Raw genomic sequence first — 21,195 nt, 5'->3', positions numbered from 1 at the left:
CCCTGACATCTTCATTGTCTAGTGTTTTGTTCAATTTCTTGTCCCACTCATTCTTGTCCTTGTTCTTGTCACCATCCTAAATTATTGCTTTTCCCCCTCACACTCCTGTGATCTCCTCATTAACATTTGTTTAAAGTAACTTAAACAGAAAGAAAAGCATAAACATGGTTAGTGTGGGCAGAAGAACAGACCAGAGTGACTATAGACAAATAGTGAACATCCAAGTATGAGTTTGATTGATATTTAAACAAGGTGGACTGAATTGGATGCAACGCCTGCTACTTACTCTCAGCCCATCTCTCCTGCCATTGGTCCCGGCAGTAGTACAGCAGATTTAACCGTTCAGCAGTGCATCAGGACCCATTGCTTCACGATGGTCTCCAATCCCACAAATCTCTAAATTATTTATTGTGTGTCATTTTCTTGTAGCACTTGATGCTTGGCAGGATACCCCAACCCCCAGATCATCAATAGAGTGTCTAGGATTATTCTGGGAACACATATGCAAGACAATTGGGATTTATTAAGGTAAATTGTTCAAGCTAAATATTATGACCTGAGTTAGTAGGGAAAAATGGGAGAAACCTTGGGAAAGGCAGTTTAAAGAGAAACCCCTTTCCAGGTAGGTTGGGCGTGCAGTGGGTGTCAAAAGGAGGGGGTCAATACAATACAATACACACAGAACAGAACAATTCCTTAATACAGCATAATAATAAAAATTTTAGAAGTACGGTTTAACAGTAGATGATGACATAATTAGGTTTGGATATTTTTAGAGTCCTGGAGACCTCATCCATCTAGCTGCTCCCCATTTGGCCATGCCACGGCTGAAATAGTGCTCCATGAAAGGACCCTCTTTCCCATGATTCCTGTGATCCTCCATCAGGGATGACTTTACCATAGGCAGGCAAACAACTTGGCAGGTGGGCGTGGCACCAATGCCACATTTGGGTACCGAGAAAGAAACAGAATAGGTGAGGGTTAGTATTCAAATATAATTATCATGTTACTTATGTTTAGTGCTAATGACTAACAACAGAGATGCAGTATGTACAGTTAATTAGCAGCTCTAGTCAGGATATGCTAAACTGAAGTAGTGAGTCTTCAGCCGGGATTTAAAGGCTGAGACCGAAGGGGCATCTCTTATGGAAGCAGGAAGACCATTCCACAGTTTAGGGGCCCTGTAACTAAAAGCTCGACCTCCCACTGTTATTTTATTAATCCTTGGAATCATAAGTAGACCGGCATCTTGAGATCTTAATGTGCTCAGGTTTGTAAGTCATGATAAGTTCAGACAAGTAAGCGGACCTTGGCCATTTAATGCTTTATATGTTAAAAGGAGGATTTTGAAATCTGCCCTAAACTTAACTGGGAGCCAGTGTAAAGATTTAAGAACTGGGTTATGTGTTCATATTTTCTTGTTCTTGTAATAATTCTTGCAGCGCATTTTGGATTAACTGGAGGCTGTATAGAGAACAGTTTGAACAGCCAGTGAACACCGCATTGCAGTAGTCAATCCTACTAGAGATAAATGCATGAATTAATTTCTCACAATCCTGTTTATTTAGAAAGCGCCTTAATTTCCTAACATTTTTAAGATGGAAAAACATGTTTTGGACACTTTGTAATATGTGCTTTAAATGACATGCTAGAGTCAAAGATAACTCCTAGATTGCGGGCTGATTCAGTAAAATTAATTGGGATTCCAACTGAGTTAAATGATGACAAAATATTGCTGTGATCAGCGTCATTCCCTCCAACAATTGACATCTCTGTTTTATCTGTATTTAAAGACAAGTAGTTCTCATTCATCCATTCCTTTAATTCACTAACACAACTAATTAAAGACAACATCGGAGAAACTTCATTTGATTTAAATGAAAGGTATAACTGGGTGTCATCTGCATACAGTGAAAATTAACATTATGTTTCCTAATGAGAGATCCCAGTGGAAGCATGTAAAGTGAAAACAGTAAAGGTCCCAGTACTGAGCCCTGCGGGACACCATATTGAACTTCTGTGTATAATGATGGAGTACTGTCTGCACATTTCTGTACATATTGGAATCGATTTGATAAATAAGAACTGAACCAAGCGAGCACGGGCCTGTAAGCCCAACATTTTCTAGCCTGTGCAGTAAAATAGAATGGTCAATGGTGTCAAATGCTGCACTTAAGTCCAACAACATAATTACAGTGGAATTTCCTTCATCAGAGGATATCAGAATGTCATTTACAACCCGTGTTAGTGTATAGTGTACTATGACCAGTGCGAAAGCCAGACTGGAATTTCTCAAATAAATTGTAATGCGTAAGGTGTGACTGAAGCTGACTGGCGACTACTTTTCTAGTATTTTAGAGAGAAATGGTAAATTTGAAATAGGCCTATAGTTATTTAGTATGTGTGGGTCTAGGTCTGACTTTTTAAGTAAAGGTTTAATGACTGACACTTTTAGTGCATCAGGTACGTGCCATGCAGTAATGAACTATTGATAATGTTAGAATAGGCTGCAAGAACATCCATTGCACTTTTACTAGTTTTGTTGGCACTGGATCTAGGGAACAAGTAGTGGGCTTCATTTTAGTAATTAAAGTTAAGACTTCCTGCTCAGTTACAGGATTAAAATTATTAAAGTGCTGAATGCAATGTGAGCAGGGTCTGCTAAGCTAGTATTTGGTTTGTACTGTGATGCTGAGATCTGGGATCTTATATTTTTAATTTTCTCATTGAAGAAGTTCATAAAGTCTGTACTGCTAATATCTGTTGGTATTTTGCACTGTTGATCTGAATTCCCATTTGTTAATTTAGCCACTGCTCTAAAAGTACCCTAGGATTTTTATTATTGCTATCTATTAATGTAGAATAGTATTCTGAGCGAGCTTTAAAGAGGGCTTTTTATATTTATTAACACTCTCTGTCCATGCAATTTGAAAGACATGTAGCTTTGTTGTTCTCCATCTGCTCCAGTTTTCACACTCTAATTTAAGAGCTCGAGTGTTTTCATTAAACCAGGGAGAGTTTCTATGTGCTTTGATCACTTTTGTTTTAGGGAGCCACTGTGTCCAGAGCATCTCTCAAGGTCACATTATAATGTGATATTAGCTGATCTAAATTGTTTTCCACGTTTACATTTGATGTTAACTGATCTAAATGGTTTTCCACAATTACACTCGACTTACTCAAGGTATCTATAAATTTTGAAGCAGAATTACAATCTAGATGTCGCACTGTCTTTGTTTTAATCTGTGAGTGCGGCTTGGCATGGGCAGAACTAAATCAAATGTAATTAAGAAGTGATCGGAAATAACTACATTTAATGGAGTAATATTTAAATTTTGAATTTCAACTTTGTAAGTTATAATTAAATCTAATGTATGGTTATGATTATGAGTTGGACCTTTGACAATCTGACAAAATCCTACTGAATTTAACAAATAAGTAAAACATTTGCTAAAAGTGTCAGTTTCCACATCAATGTGTACATTAAAATCCCCATCAGAACTACGTGATCATAATTTATAGCCAAATCAGACAGAAGGTTGCTAAATTCAGTCATGAACAATGAATATGGCCCTGGTGGTCTGTAGACTAGCACTATAATTGTGTTGGAATCTGTTTTAATATTTAAAATGAATGCCTCAAAGGATGTAAAGTTGCCTAAATTTTTAGGAGTGATTTGCATTTTGTTACAATGAATTATTCCAAGGCCTCCTCCTCGACCAGAATCTCTAGACTTATGAAGGAACGAGTATCCATCTGGTGACGCCTCAGCTAGGGAACAGTGTCACATTTACTAAGCCAGGTTTCAGTAAGAAGACACAGATCAGATTTTGTACTTAATATATATCATTTACCAAAACAGCTTTAGTGCCAAGAGAGCAATGTTCAATAAACAGCATTTAAAACTGCATGGTTCTTTCTGAACTGCTGATATATTTTTGTTTTAATTTGAATTAAATTTCTATTACAGATGCCCCTGGTGGAGTGTCTGGTTTTATCCCTTGGTCTAATTATACACCTTATTTTTGGTTATCAATTAATTTATGGTTTGTATCAAGACTAAATTTACTGGATGCCCCACAACAGGGATTATGGGTAACAGCTTCAGGAAAATAACAGGTGGGATAAACAACAGCCTGTGATTTAAGATCACATGACTGCGGCCTGGATGGTGCTCTAATCAGTCAACCAGGCAGTTTTGCTGCCATATTTTGGGATAATACATAAGATCCCCTCCAGTTAGGATGAAGACCATCTCTTCTGAAAAATCCAGGCCTTTCCCAAAAATCATCCCAATTGTTCACAAATGCTATGCTTTTATTTGCACACCAGGTTTCTAGCCAGCAGTGAAAGGAATGCAATCTGCTATAAATCACATCCCTCTATATAATCTTGGTAAGGGACCAGATACAATTAAATTCCGACATTTTGTTTTAGCTTTGGTGCATAGAGAGATGAAGTTCCGCTTTAATACCTCAGATTGCTGTAAATAAATATCATTAGTGCCGACATGCAGCAATAAGGTAGATACTTCATCGTTGGTGACACGGTCCAATGCGGCCTTTATGCCATAAATCTTAGCCCCTGCAAGGCACTTAACATTAACTGCTGGTTTAACATAGTTTGGAATTCTAACATTCCGCACTATGGAATCGCCAATTATGAGCACTTTATTATTCTCAGTTTCCACAGGCGCTGGAGAGCTGAGAATCTGTTTTGGGTCCGAATTGGTGACCTGGGATTTTTACACCCCCGTCTTACTGTTACCCACTCGCCCTGTGGCTGAATTGGTGCTGTTGACTTTGGTCGCGCACTGACTACAGTGGGACCTGGAGAGACTAAAGCCGAATCAGAAGTAGCCGAATTGTCTAAACAAACTGAGTCAATCCAATTTTTGGTTTGTCTAATCGCTATCAAATTTCTAACGCGTTCCTCCAATTCACATAATTTCCCGACCAACTTTAAATGAACTAAACACTTTTGGCAGGTGAAGCTGTCTACACTGTTGGCCGGAAAACCTGAACTGTACATGCTGCAGGAGACACAACATATAAACTTGCCCTCGATGGGCAGAGAGCAGATAGAACTTACGTTAAGTGTTGAAGTCATCTTCGCCGTTTATATGGGTGCTTTAGCGCTTTCCGTGTTCAGCTGAATCACTAAGAGACCGTCGACTTTAAGTTTCCACCACCCTCTGAGCGATCAACTTTAATTTCTCACTGACGGTTATTTCTACTGGTCAACTGCCGGTGTTCTGACGATTTGTCCTACTTTATCGAAGTATGCTACCGTAGTTTATTTCGACAGATATATCTATTGATTGGTGCTACCTAGAGAAACATCCTACCTTTATTATACACATGGGTAGATCATCTTGATGGGGTAAATAACACTAACTAAACATCCTACCTTCATAATGCATATGAGTACATCAGTAACACGTTTCCAAGGACTGAAATATACTGCAAAGCTGACACATTATATACAGTATAGTATAACAAAATAAAGAACAACTATATTACATACATCATTATAAAGTATGTGTAATATTTTCTATTGAACATATTAGGTGAAACTTTTAAGGTCCATAAAGCACCTTATTTGAGGGCATTTCAAATAAAACAATAGCACATCATAGGAAGAATAGAAAGGCTTTAATTTACATACATTAATGAACAATAAAACATTCCAACAACAAAGACCAAAGAACAATACTTATTTATCTATACATTTTTTACAAACATATGCTATTTCAATTTTTTCATTATATTTTGCACATTCAAAATGTGCCCAGTGACTGCACATATCACACTGCACCTGAAAAATAAAACATAACGATTAGTCTAAACATGGAAACAGTAATAATAGTGACTGATTCAATTAACTATTTGGTCCGATGCAGCCAAGCAGGTGTAGAAGCAGTTAATATTTTACTTGTTAAGTTATATTACTAGACCCCAAGAACAAAATTATAAAGAGTGAAAATGAGCATTCCAAAATGGATTAAATTCATTTTTTTCCTCAGAATTCTATTCGCAACACCCCATAATGACAATTTTTTTATTTTTAATAAATCGGCAAAAACCTCAAGTAAACTTTTTTCACGTTGTCTGTATGTTTAAATACACATAGCAGTCCAGTTCAGATCGACTTACGATCGGTGTGTCAGAACCAAATGTGGTCATAAGTCGACAATTATGTGCATTTAGAAAAAAAAATCTTTAATGTATGGTAGGCTACCTAGCAGGACACTAACAGATTTAGAAAACTTGGACTTAGCCTGTGTTATTGTATGCAGCAACAGTCCTTATAAAATCACGAGGAAGATATTGCATTTATGTGGCACTTTTCAGAACCCTCAAAGTACATTACATAGAAAATGGGAATCACTTTTTAAACACCCTGCGGTTGGCTGGTGCCCTGCCTGAGGTTTGTTTTCTGCCTTGCGCCCTTTGTTGGCTGGGATTGGCTCCAGCAGACCCCCGTGACCCTGTAGTTAGGATATAGCGGGTTGGATAATGGATGGATGGATGGACTTCAAACACCACCAATGTACAGCATTCCCCTTGGTTGATGTGACAGCAGTCATTTTTGTGTCAGTACACTCACCGCACATTAGTTATTAGATGATGAAGATGTGAGAGAGATGGTAAGCCAGTTAGAAATGGGGGATGATTAGGAGGCCAGAATGACCAGACCATGATGGGCAATTTAGCAAAGACATCAGGATACATCCTGCTGTTTACAAAGGATGCCCAGGGATCTTATATGACCAGAGAAAATCAGGACCTTGGTTTTATGTCTCAGCCGAAAGATGGCACCATTTTTGCAGCACAGTGTCCACATCACTGAGACATTGGGATCCACACACAGACCACAGGGTAAGTGCTCCCCATTGGACTTACCAATTGCTCTGCCATTAGCAACCCAAGCTTTTCCTACATGGTCTCTCATCCAGGTACTGGCCAAGCCCAAACACGCTTAGCTTCAGGTGGATTACCTAATCTGAATGGTATGTATATTACTGCCGGCATGGCCCACTGGTATTTCACAAATCTCTATCTATTTATGGCTATTTACAATGTGAAGTCTGTTATGGATCTAAATAAATAAAGGTTCTTCCTAGAACCTTCATGTGGATAGGTCTTTTGGGAACCAAAATAGATCCCTCATGGCAATGGTCTATGGAATCACTCTATCATCTTGATTTTTAAAAGTATACTGACAGCATTTATACCATCAGAACAATGAATGATTCAAAGAAAAGCGCACTGTCATTTGTGATGAAATCAATGACTGTAAAGTCTGTTTATTTTGTATTGCCCTGTGGGATCATGCATGGCGTGACTAATTCTTGAAAACCCAATGAATCAGGAAGTTTGGATTATCCCTAACATATAGTTAAAAGACAGCACAGACCTCTTGGGATTGCTTGAATACTGTGAAAACTGCAAGCTGTTTGCATCAATTTGACTTTTTTTTGGAGAAACAATGAAAAATGTATTTATCTAAAGCTGTATCAGTGACACTATAATGCTGCTTAAGCTTCACAGACTTAATAGGCTCAATAGACGGCACTTACTGTATGTGTAAATAATAGCACCACCAAGCTACTTAGGGACTGAATATGTAAAATACAAAGTATTCATTGCATCAGTGCACAGGTCAGTTCTTTTTAATGACATTGGTGTGTAGGGCCTGTCGTATTATTCAATTAGGCATTCTGATTGCAGGCGATTTAATCATCAGGAGTGAAATTTTGGTATTGCACCAGTGACAGAAGCAATAGATTCCTTTGATTGCTAAATGTGCAATATATGTTTGTGTATAAATATATATTCTAGGAATTCTGAAGTATGTTCTTGTATATAATTTTCAATTGATGATAAATATGATTTTTCAAAACTAGTTTTAAGTTTTTTGAAGTTTGACATTCACAAACTAATGTTTCTGTTTTCTAAATGAGAATAATACCATTAATATTTAATTAAAGTTGTCCCATAATACATCACCATACATTGCAACAGTTTCACGCTTACAGTCACAGGTAATCAATCTACAGATACAGCACCTGCCTCCGTGATTTTTAAGCCCTGCTGAATTTATTGACAATCTCTCACGAGAGTGAGCATAATTGAGGATTGCTGAAGCCCCATCCTGAGTTAACATGAAACACTTGCCGCTCATGGAGCTAACTCATCCTCGGCTAAGTGCGCTTTACGGAATACCCACATGCAGATCTACGTAGGTAATTATTGTTACTCACCTGATGCCTTTAACCATGGCAACATACAACAATTAAGATACATTTACATTTTTTGTTTCCCCATTTGGAGAAAAGTCAGGTGAAGTGACTTGCTCATGATCATAGAGTGCCAGTTGCAGTGTGGCTTGGCTGGAGTGATCCCATACCAATCTGGTCTTAGTACGTATTTTCAGTAACAAGACTGACTTTGGGACTTGTGCAATTGCAATTTGCCTCAGAGCTGCAAAACAGCAGCGGATCAAGATGAAGGATAAGTGCAGTTTCAGTTGAATTCCAGGAACTGGAACAAAGGGAAAAAAAGGGAACAAAGCTTCATAGCTTAGAGCACCTCATTAGCAAGTTTAATGGACTTAGTACAGTAGGTAATGTTACACAGTACTCTTTAAATGTTAAATTTAACACTTTCTCAGATAAAATTTGGTCCTGTCCTACAGAGTGTCAAATGAACTCTGTGTATATTGTTACATTTTTCAGTGTTGCTTGTATTCCATTTTGTGTTAGACTCTAATACTACAATACACAATCAAGTCAAGCTGGGGAGCATGCACTGGTATAGTGCTTTGCCGCACCCACTACACAACGAAATAACTCGGGATCAAGGTTAGCAACCCCCCAGACAAACATGCGGTCCAGTCCCACCCTCCGGAAATGACCCTCTATCTGCCACAGCCTGGTGTTACATGGGCAACCCCTTGGCCTGGTCCAGCCACTCGGGTCCCCAACAATGAGGACCTTATGAGCCGGATTACCCTCGGGGAAAAACGCCACATGGCCATAGTGCTGTAACTGACACTCCCTCACAATGCAGGTAATGTGTCTCATTCAGGACTCCATGAGCAACACAAAGTCAAACCAGCGGTACCCAAGGATTTTCCGGAGAGTCACAGTTCCAAAGGAGTCCAGTCTTCATCTCAGGTCACTCGATAGCGTCCATATCTTGCAACCGTATAGCAAGACAGGAAGCACCAAGACTCTAACGACTTGGACCTTCGTCCTTTTGCATAGATATCGGGAGTGCCACACACCCCTTTCCAGCGACCTCATGACCACCCATGCTCTCCCAATCCATCTACTGACTTCATAGGAAGAGTCAGCAGAGACATGAATGTCACTGCCAAGGTAAGTAAACCTGTCAACAAAGTCAACACTCTCTCCACAAACAGACACACTGCTGATGGCTGTGCCCAAGAGGTCATTAAAGGCCTGGATCTTGGTTTTTATCCAGGACACTCGCAAGCCCAGACACTCAGACTCCTCGCTCAGTCTCTTAAGTGCCCCGATCAGTGCCTCCATTGATTTCCCGAAGATCAGGAGCATCGTCAGCAAAGTCAAGATCCATGAATCTTTCTTCACTAATAGATGCCCCACAGCCACTGGACCCCATGACCTGACCCAACACCCAGTCCATACAAGCACTGAACAGAGTAGGAGGAAGAACACATCCCTGACGAACCCCAGAATCAACTGGGAAAAACGCAGAGGTTCTGCTTCCACTCTGCACAGCACTCACAGTACCAGTGTACAGGCCGGCCATGATATCCAGCAACCTCGAGGGGATCCCGCAAACCCTCAGGATGTCCCACAGGGCAGCTCGATCAACTGAGTCGAACACTTTGCGAAAATCGACAAAGACTGCAAAGAAATTCTGCCAATATTTGTGTTGGGCTCCATGAGAACCCTCAGTGCCAGGATGCAATCGATAGAAGACTTCTTAGGTGTAAAACCAAGACTGTTCCGGTCGCTGGTAGGTGAGCAAGTGATTACGGATCCTATTGAGGACGACCCTAGCAAGGACCTTACCCGGCACCGAGAGCAGTGTTGTAGCTGTAGTTGCTGTAATCCAGGCGATCACCCTTCCCTTTCCAGATAGGAACGACAAGTCCCCTTTTTCCATTCAGTTGGGATGATGCCAGTCTTCCAAATGGAAGCAAAGATTGCTTGCAATGCCAGGAGGACAGCCTTACCACCAGCATGGAGAAGTTCACCCCGGATAACACAGATCCTTGCAAGCCTTCCCCCAAGAGCTGGTTCACCACCTGTGCAATCTCAGTGAGATTGGGTGGTTCACAGCTAATTGGAGGATCAGCCTCAAGAACCGTGGACCCAGAGATATCCAACGTCCTAGGATCAGCTTTGAACAACTGCTCAAAGTAGCCAGCCCAGCAGGTCACAACTGCAGTGTCATCCTTAAGGACCATTCCATCAGCTTCCCATGACTGCGACTCTCCGAGGAAGAGATTTAGATGTGCTTAATGCTTCGATTCCTCTGTATCCAGGACGTGGATCGCTAGACCACAGATGGTGTGTCACTTGCTCACAGATTCCTCTAACAATCTTTATCTGCCCTCAGAGCCCTCACAGCCAAGCTTCTCAGTTCCCGGTACAGACCAGAGTTGCCATTGAGCTGTGCACTGCGACTCCTCTCGATGACATCCAGGGTGCCCTGCGAGATGAAACACCTCCTTCTGGGAACACCAGTAACACCAACACAACCCTCAGCAACCTTCACTACACTACACCAAATAAAAAATATAACACTGACACATTCTAATTCCCTGAATGTTAAATAAAAACACTACTTTAACTTCCTGAAGTGTATACAGCACAAAATGTACTCTGAGATTTAAATCCCCTCTTATTATTTATTTATTTATTACTATACAAGGTATAGTTAAACTTAGGTTTACCCAGTCTGTGATGCGTCAGGTACTGCACTACTGTGTTAAGTTGACAGTTTCTTTATTCTGTATTGTTATGCATTATCCAGATGAGTATTTACATACTTTGTATAATTCACATACATTATGGAGTGATACATATTCCTCAACTGGGTAATAACTGGGCAATCCCTCAAAAGTTGCAGAGACGATGGGAAAAAAATGACAGACTTCTGCTCAAAGCCTTTCATACATAAATGGGTGAAAATTAATATTGAACTTGACTTCACAACTTAACTCAGCTTTTAACATCAGGACTGAGAGACATTTTACTCTTTCTGTTGTTAATTTTGCACAGTCATTATTAAAAAAAACAGTTAACACTGATTTTAAAGCTGCTATAATAATATGTCCTGAATTTCTAGTTTAATAACTGCATTACCCATGAAGCCCGGGGGGGCGGGGTCTTTTCTTGAATGTGTATAATTGGTATTGAAAAAAAAAAAATCGAATGAGTCCGCTGAACTCGCACCCGATGTGTGGTGGTATTCTTTTTATAAAAACTTAGCTTTACCTGTGAAATTGAAGATATTAAATGGTGTCAGAACTGCTTGAACTCACTGACAAATAAGTAGATGGAGTCTATGGGAGTCCACACGGCAGACATGAATTGGGTGTAGCTGAATTTGCTAGAAATGTGGAGACGGTTCTACCAACATGCCGAGCTGCTGTTCAAATGTATTGCTACATGTGAAAATGGAGAAGGAGGAGCATGCCGGGAGAGAGAAGTGCTGGATAGGAAAATCACAGATTCATGGCAGCGTTTGATGCAGATGGCAGCTCGTTAGCAAACATTCTAAACAATTAAGACACATTTACGCCAAATTTATTTACTGACAACGCAATTAATCCGGTAAGTATAACTCACTCAACCTGGAGGTAAGTGAAGAAAATTTGGAAAGTTTACAAAATTATATTGATCAAGTTTTTGAGTCTGTTGTCATGGGGCCTAAGAAAGCAGCAGCTATCACGGAAACACCTGCTACCAAGAGAAGCCGTCCTCAAGATTCCCCCGAGGCGACCTCATCTCCCCGCAAGGATATATTAGAATTATTAGATTCTATAGATAAAAGGCTTTTGGGATTTGAGGGACGACTCCACCTGCTCGAAATTCTACACCAGGAGTTCCAGAACCTCCGACAATCTCTGGAATTCAGCCAGGATCAGGTGGAGCGCTTGCTGCTGAAAACGCTCTCTGCGGAGACTGTGTCTTCCCTGACAGAGGGATTGACACGGATCTCCCAGGACAACAAGACCCTGAAGGAGACGGTTTTGGATCTTCAGGCCCGCAGCATGAGAGACAATCTGGTGTTCGCAGAGCCTGCCGGAGCAGACGGGAGGACAACCAGAGGATTGCGAACAAACAATCAAGTATTTTCTCCAGACCCACATGAAGATACCCGAAGAAACGGTAAAAAACATCACCTTTCACCGGGTACATCGCCTTGGAGCCAAGAGAGCAGACAGCAGAAGACCTGTCCCATCGTGGCTAAATTTGAGCATTTTAAACAGAAGGATTTTGTTAAGAGCCACGGAAAGAGCTCAAAGGGAAAAATTTCAGCGTGAATGATCAATTTCCTAAAGAAATTTTGGATCGCCGCAGAGTTCTGTTCCCAATGCGTAAAAAATTCATCCAAGAAGGGAGCCGCTGTCATTTCTGTGGACAAGCTCTACGTCAACAACAGGCTGTACAAGGAGCGAGGAGTGACAGACTGGCTTTATTAGCCCAACATCAGGTCACAAGTTTATTATTCTTATCGGGATTCACTGGGTATGAGCATGTCAGGATATAAAAAAGCTGCTATATCCGTGTTTAGATGATGGGATCACCTGTTCTCTCACCACCCCACACCTCTAACACCTTTTCTTTTTACTTTTTTTCTTTTCTTAACCTTTATCACTCTTTCCTTTCCTTCTTTTACCTGCTTCTGGAACTTTACATCCGCATGACACAATCACACAACTTTCCTACACTGCGTCAGCACACACACAACGCGCGCATACAAACACTAGATTATAATTATTACATTTTATCATACAACCACAAACACTTTTGGTTCTGTCTGATTATTATTATTATTATTATTATTATTATTATTATTATTATCAGCATTATTATTATTATTATTTTCAGCATTAATATTATTATTATATAGCATTATATATTATTATTTTATTATATATTATATATATTTTTTATTTATTATTTATTTTTTTTTTCAGATTAAATTATACATTTATTTACTTAACTAACTCACATGAAGGCACCATACATTAGCTAATCACACACACAACTATGGGTACACTAAGGTTTGTCAGTTGGAATGTTCATGGAACTGGCTCTAGAGAGAAGAGATTAAAGATTTTTGATCAGCTTAAAAGACTGCAGGCAGATGTTGTCTTATTACAAGAGACTCATAGGTCTGCCACAGTTGCAGATGAACTTAAAACATCTGAGTTTCCCAGACTGTTCTCTGTCCTATAACTCTAGACAAAGAGGTGTAGCTATTTTAATACACAAAAATACAAATTTCAAAGTATTGGACACAGTCTCAGATCCAGATGGTAGATTTATAATACTAAAACTATCTATACAAAATCAAAGCTTATGTATTGTTAGCATATACTGTCCAAACATAGATGAGCCCGCATTCTTTCATAATTTTTCTCTGTACTCTCCGAACACTTGGACTGTCCACTTATACTTGCGGAGATTTTAATTTTGGATGGATCATTCTTCAGACAGGCTCAGTACAGCTGGGACTCAGCGCATTGGCATTCCACTAATATAGTCAAACAGTATATGAGTGATTATGGGCTTTGTGATGCATGGCGATCTTTTATCCCAGCCGTAGAGAGTATACTTTTTTCTCACATGTTCATCACTCTCACTCACGTTTGGACTATTTTCTAGTCAGCAGCTCATTATTGGCTGACATTTCAGACACTGAGATACACCCTATAGTTGTCAGCGATCATGCTCCAGTTTCTTTAACTCTGTTAAATAAGAAAACAATCCCATCAGGTAAAACTGGAGGTTTAATACGTCACTGCTTAAAGATGAAGGTTTTGTGGAATATTATAAAAAAGAGTGGGCTTTATATTTAGAACACAATGACATTCCTGGAACATCAGCATCTGTTCTCTGGGAGGCAGGAAAGCAGTGATGAGAGGTAAAATAATTTCCTTCTCATCACATAAGAAAAAAATAGAAAACAAACGTATTCAGGAATTAGAAGAAATCATTAAGTCTCTAGAGGCATCCCCAGAAGAAGAATTACAAAACAAATTGCGTAAAAGTAAACTAGAACTTAAAGGAATTATTGACAAAAAACACAATTTTAGCACAAAGACTACGAATAGAAAACTTTGAACACGGTAATAAATCAGGCAAGTTTTAGCCAACCAGTTAAAAATAAACAAAGAGAAAACTGCCATATCTGCTGTTAAAGACTCAACTGGGAATATAGTATATGACCCTGAAAGAATAAACAACACTTTCAGAGATTTTTACAAAACCTTGTACTCACCACAGATTAACCCATCAGATAATGAGATCAATGAGTTTCTAGACAGGATAATACTTCCTAAATTATCAGATAGCCAAGCTACAGTCCTGGACTCGCCATTAACATCAGATGAGCTTCAGGAAGCTCTTAACTCCATGCCTAATAGGAAGGCTCCAGGTCCAGATGGGTTTCCAGCAGAGTTCTACAAAGAATTCTGGATCATTCTCCAACATTCTTCAGAATGATGTGAAATAGAAGAAAATGGTAGACTACAGCCAAACATGAATTCAGCCAACATTAGTCTCCTTTTAAAACCAGGCAAAGATCCTATATTTCCTACCAGCTATGCCCAATTTCTCTTATTAATGTTGACCTGAAAATAATTTGTAAAGCCCTTGCAAAAAGATTAGAGAAGGTAACCCCTTTCATAATACATCCAGACCAAACTGGTTTCATTAAGGGGAGACATTCATCCACAAATTCACGTAGATTACTCAACTTAATAGACTTTTCTTATAGCAGAAACATGGAAACCAGTATATTATCTCTCGATGCAGAAAAGGCTTTTGATAGAGTTAACTGGAAGTTCTTATTTGCAACTTTACATAAATTTGGTTTTGGAAACTTCTTCATAAACTGGTTAAAAATATTATACAGTTCACCAACAGCATGCGTCAGGACAAATGACCAAACTGAAGGGGACCAGGCAGGGATGCCCACTCTCCCCCTCGCTATTTGCTATCTTTATTGAACCACTAGCAGCAGCAATCAGGCAAACTACAGTTATTAAAGGCATAAAGTGTAAGAACATAGAACATAAAATCAGTCTTTATGCAGATGACGTGTTACTTTATCTTCAGAATTCTCAATCCTCTCTCTCCCAGGCAATTGAACTAATAAACTCCTTTTCAAGAGTTTCAGATTATTCAATAAACTGGTTAAAATCCACAGTTCTTCCAATTAATTTCTCTTTTGTCAATTCCCTTAATACACAATTGGAATCAGGGAATATTACATACCTGGGCATTCATGTCTCTCCCAGGCTGGCAGATCTAACTAAACTAAACTACATCCCACTATTAAAGAAAGTGGAAGATGATCTTGCTAGATGGAAATCCTTACCGATATCACTTATGGGGAGGGTTGCCACAATTAAAATGATGGTTTTACCAAGAATCAATTACTTATTTTCTATGATCCCAAACAAGCCATCATCTGATTGGTTTAGATCCCTGGACTCCTCCATCACTAAATTCCTTTGGAAGGATAAACCTCCACGAATTAGCTTAAAAACACTACAGAAGACCAAAGATAGAGGAGGGTTGGATCTACCCAACTTCTATCATTATTTCTTAACCAACAGGCTCCAATATATACCAAGATGGTTGCAACATAACCCGCTGGATGAGTCCTGGTTAGATGTAGAACAGACACTTTGCAATACTATAGAGCTTTGGACCTACCGTTTATTAGCTCAAAAATAAGAAAGCATGAAAGCTTTAAAAGTATTAATATCAGTACCTCACTGACAGCATGGTGGGAATATCTAAAAATGACAGAGTCTTCACTAATTCCATGCAGACGCACACCCATCTGGAATAATCCTGACATATTGCAAAACAATAAAATGATGAACCTCCCATACTGGAAAAGTAAAGGAATTCTATACATGGAACACATAGTTGAAGGATTGGATTTCATTCCATTTAACAGAATAGTCTCCCAATTTGGGATAGACAAGAATAGATTTTAGAATATCTCCAAATTAAATCAGTAGTTAAAGAAAAATTTAAGTTTATAAAGTAGAATTACAAACACCATCAAGGGTATTAGACTTCTGTAATCTCAAACACCCCAAATTACTGTCTAAAGTATATAAAACATTGACCAAAATAGATGATACAATAGCAATTCCTATAGGCAAATGGGAGGAGGATCTATTAGTTAGCTTTGATCAGACTTTCTGGTCCCAAACTTGTTTAAAAACTTTTAAAACGATCAGAAACCCCAATTTACAACTAATTCAATACAAAATTCTACACAGAGTACACTATACAGGTCATCGGATGTTCAGGATGGGATTTGTGCCATCTGACACCTGCACACACTGCACAGACAACATTCCTGACAGTTATATCCACGCACTGTGGTCATGTCCACCTGTTCAGGGATTCTGGTATAGAGTATGTGAAGACCTGTCAAAGTGTCTGAAATGTGATATCCCAACTTCCCCCTCATTTTGCTTGCTGGGGAACCTAGAGGATGTCCCGATTGAAACAAATTTGGTTCACGTGGTTCTCACTGCCATATGCATCGCTAAGAAAACTATCCTCATAAACTGGAAAAACAAAGATAATCTTTGCATTAACCAGTATAGAAATCTTTTATTGGATCATATTACACTTGAGACAGCCTCTGCCTCCACTTCAAATCAATCTCTGGGCTCCTTTGATCGGTTCCATTACATAGCGATGATGGAGGGTCATTGATATGTCCTGCGGGATGCTGTGGTTGATGTGGTGGCGAGTTTGAGCTTGGAGTATCTGGAGGATCCCTGGGGTGGGTTCATTAGGGGGGTCTTGGGCTGGGGGCTGCTGCCCCACTCTGGTGGTGCTTGGGTTGCCTCGGGGGGTGGGCTTCTGGTGGTTGTGTGTGGGGCCTTGGGGGGTCTTGACGGTGGCTGCGGGTCGCTGCCTGGTGGCTGCAATGCCCCTGGGTTGGTCTGGGTGGGGACCTGGCGGCTTGGGGTATGAGGGCGGCCGTCCCCAGATGGGGATCTGGGTTGGGCCTTGGGGATTTGGTCCTGGCATGTACGCTGCCAGGAAGAGGGCCGGAACATGCAGCAGTGCCGGGCCCTGGCTCCGGGAGCTCAGGATGAGAACACTTCTGTTCCACCATGGGGGAGGGGGATGTCCGGGAGGGGGAGGATCCAACTTTACCTGGGTGTCTTATGTCTTACTTAGTCTGAATGTTGAGTAAATGTGGGGATGGGAGTAAATATTCTGCTGGGGTGGTGTGGGTTGGTGGCCTCGGACTCCGTGGGGCTCTGTGATGCTGCTGCTTTGGGCCATGGCTAGATGGGCTGGGGCCTCCATGCCCCGGGTGGATTTTGGGAGCGGAGGTGCCTATTGGGGCCAGTAGGGGAGCTGGCTCCCTGGAGGGCTCAGGCCCCTCAGCCGTTCCTCCCCATCCTCAGACATTTCCCTCCTCCTGCTCCTTCACATCATCACACAAACATGCACATAGGGCCTTGGGGTGTGGGTAAGTCAGGGGGTGCGGGTATGGATCCCATTTCCGCAGTCCTGTGGCAGCCTACCCCCCAATTTTATTTGCACATTAAACACTTCCACAAACAACATTCCACACAAATGCACACTTAGGGCCTTGAGCACACTCAACGGCATCCGGTGGGGGGAAATTTCAACCTCACTCCAAGTGCCAGTGCCCACTTCCAATTTTAAACTGCACCTAGTCACGGAGGGTTTTGGGGAAGTGGGGCTGTGTGTTGGCATCAGCTGGTGTAGGCCACATGATGCCTGCTTTGCCCGCGCCCCCCCAACCACAAAATGCACCTTATCAACACACATCAACATTACATTGGAGCAGTGGAGGGAGACTAGAGGTCTTATTACACCTCTGTTCTCAGTTAGCTGCCCGGGCTGGAGGCTAGGAGTGGGAGCTGGCCGCTGCCTGCGGTCTGGAGTGGTAGGCTGCTTTGCTCTGCATTGGATGGGGGTGCCTGCTCATTATTACCCCAACGGAACGGGGCTAACTCTGGCGTCCGGGAATGGTTGTGCCTCCGCTACGGCAGCACTGGGACCAGAGTTAGTAGGGTGTGTATTGGGAGTGTGAATGGGTGTCTGGCGTACATCCTTGTAAGTCTTGGGTTGTATGTGTATGTGAGAGCATGAGGGAGGGAGTGTATGACTGTGTTTGTGTGTGACTGTATATGTCAGGTGGGGTTTTGGACTCCTCCCCTCTCCTGGGACATCTGGCGATGCTACAACATCTTTGCCTACCCTCCCCTTGCCACTTTTTTTTAAATTTATTTATTTTTTAAGCATCTGTCTGGTCGCTCCCGGTGGCTGCCTGATGGGATCTGGGTCCCTGGGCTCTGTTGGGTCCTCGGCAGGGTGGGTTGCCCTTGGGTCCTGGGCTGCTGGGTTCCGGGCCCGGCCGACTTGGGGGTGAGCGGCTGCGGGGGCCTGGGGGCTTGCCGTTGATATCTCCCGGGACTCTGCCGGCTGCTGGTTGTGGCCCCCCGGGGTGATCCTCTGTGCCTCTCGAGGGGGGTTGGGGCTTCTCTGGTGACGGTCTCCCTGGGGTCTCCGTGCTGTGGGGTGACCTCTGGATCTCTGGGCTTGGAACTCCCTCCATCTTCCGCACGTTTTTGGGGCAGGTCTGTGGCCCTTCACACTCACTATTGGATGCTCCTATAGAGAAACCTTACACATACAAGCGTGCGTACGCACACAGGTGCTCACATGGTGCTTTCATAAGTATGACTTGGACATCTTCAGCACATGACCTAAGGCTGTGGTTGGCCCTAAATGCCTTAGTAATTATTACTGTGTGATTGTCAGCAAACATTTTTACTTTTATATATCTTCATGTAGCTGATGCAGCAATGTTTTTGTCTTGTGTTTTTTTTTTCTTTTGTGTGTCCCCCCCTCTCTTTCTGCAGGTCTAGAAGCAGATTCTGGTTCATTTATTGTTTATTCTATACGAAAACCCCGCCTTCCCCCTTTACCTCCACCTCTTCCTTTTCTCTCTTCTTTTTCTTTCACTTTTGTCTCCGTGTCCGGTTTGAATCTTAAAAAAAATCTGAAAATATTTCTAATAAAGTTTTGGTATCAGGCGTGACGTTAGCAGAAGCTGTAATGCTCCACCTGAGAGAAAAACTGTAAGGCTAGTCGCCAGCATTCAGACATCAATTCTGATTGCTTCACAGCCGAACAGGACACGGTAAAAAAAAAAAAATAAGAAAATGGAGAAGGAGAAATGTAGTTACCTTCTTTTATCTGTACGAGAAAATTCAGGAGAATGGAGAGTGCTTTGAATATTTTATAACAGACCTGAAATTGCTAGAGAAGGACTGTGGTTACACTAATAGTGACAAAATGGTGAGGGTCTGAATTGTTTTTGAGACTGTAAGGTTTCTAAACTCTTTTGAGGCTCCCCCCCAACGGGACGACACTCCGAAGATCATCCCGAAGCGTGATCGCCACGTCTGTGGAAGACAGCTTATCAGTTGCAGGAGCAACTGCAGGCTCAGAGCACTGTAGTGGCTCACAGCAAAAGCAATTCCAAGCCGATCACGTTCACACTATAAGCGTCTGTCGTTGATGGGGTGATGTAAGGAACATTATAAATGCAGGGAACATTATTACTTGGCCACTAACCTGGCCACGACTCTTCCTGACTGCTGTGTCTGTGTATAGGAGAGTGGTAGATAACACTACAATAAATAACAATGCTGTTCCTGTTTCAAGCTGAATAAAGCTGGTTTTGCTAAAGTACTGAGACTCACCCTCGTGTTTTGGGGTGCAAGACAGGGACTCGCGCCACAAGACGAATTCTGAAAAAGTTAGAGAAAAATTTTTGAATCAACGGTGTTGCTCGACATCCCACCAAAACAACTAAAAGTGATGAAACTATTGTTAAAATAGAGTGTGTGGCCAGTGTACCCAAAAAGCTAAGGATAAAGTCTATGCCCTGATAAAGGGCGTCAGTGTGAAAAGTGTGGAATATTTAACCACTATGGTAAGGCATGCTTGACTCAGCAACCATATATGCCAAAAACTGTGCACACTCTCAGAAACCCTAATTTCTAGGAGTCAGAGGAGCTTTATAAAGATGCCGTCACAAAAGGCATACACAGAAAGTGATGTTGGCCTGCTGCCTCATAAAGTCTGATTTAAACTAGACACAGGAGCCCAAGTAAACAAAGTACCAACAAGAAAATTTAAAAGACTTTTTAGTCATGTCAAGAAACAACACCTTACCTTTCAGGATATAGCAGAGAACAATTAGATGTAGAATGGACTTGCCAGCTATGTTGCAAATCCAACCATGACTAAGTTTTTTGTAGTGAATACACAGGCGCTACCCATTCTTAGACTGAAAGCGTGCCTTGACATGGACTTAATCAAGCTTATGCTGACTATACATACAGATATGAAAGAGCATGCAAACATTATGCACATATTTGCCTATGTCTTTAAAGGCATAGAGCAGTTTCCATGTGAATGCAGTATAAGTCTTGATCCTTCTGCTACCATTACCAACACTAGATGACATCACTACTAAACTATCCATCCATCCATCCATTTTCTAACCCGCTGAATCAGAATACAGGGTCACGGGGGTCTGCTGGAGTCAATCCCAGCCAACACAGGAACCAATCCTGGGCAGGGTGCCAACCCACCGCAGGACACACACACACAAACACACCCACACACCAAGGCCAATTTAGAATCTCCAATCCACCTAACTTGCATGTCTTTGGATTGTGGGAGGAAACCCACGCAGGGAGGACCTGGGAAGTGAACCCGGGTCACCTAACTGCAAGGCAGCAGCGCTACCACTGCGCCACCGTGCCGCCCCACTACTAAACTAGCCGGTGCAAAATACTTCAGAATGCTAGATGCCAGATCCTGTTACTGGGCAATCAAACTTACAGAGCAGTCATCCAGACTGACCA

The 21,195-nt window shown here is 41.5% G+C and overlaps 1 protein-coding gene across 3 annotated transcripts in view; it reads left to right on the top strand.

Moving 5' to 3' along the window:
- LOC120534491 (NACHT, LRR and PYD domains-containing protein 3-like) overlaps nucleotides 1-21,195 on the top strand; it is a 135,129-nt gene that overhangs the window by 94,994 nt on the left and 18,940 nt on the right. Inside the window, exon 10 of one of the 3 annotated variants that reach the window (XM_039762093.1) lies at nucleotides 430-514. The exons of the other annotated variants lie outside the window; for them this stretch is intronic. Coding sequence (XP_039618027.1) covers nucleotides 430-436 — 7 coding nt within the window. The 3' untranslated portion in view covers nucleotides 437-514. Of the gene's footprint in view, nucleotides 1-429; nucleotides 515-21,195 lie in introns of those variants that run through there. 3 annotated transcript variants of the gene reach the window in all.

Source organism: Polypterus senegalus, chromosome 8, assembly GCF_016835505.1.
Source record: "Polypterus senegalus isolate Bchr_013 chromosome 8, ASM1683550v1, whole genome shotgun sequence".
Lineage (NCBI taxonomy): Eukaryota > Metazoa > Chordata > Cladistia > Polypteriformes > Polypteridae > Polypterus > Polypterus senegalus.
Note: the sequence above shows the minus strand (reverse complement) of the source record. Positions and strands in the feature narration are given on the sequence as shown.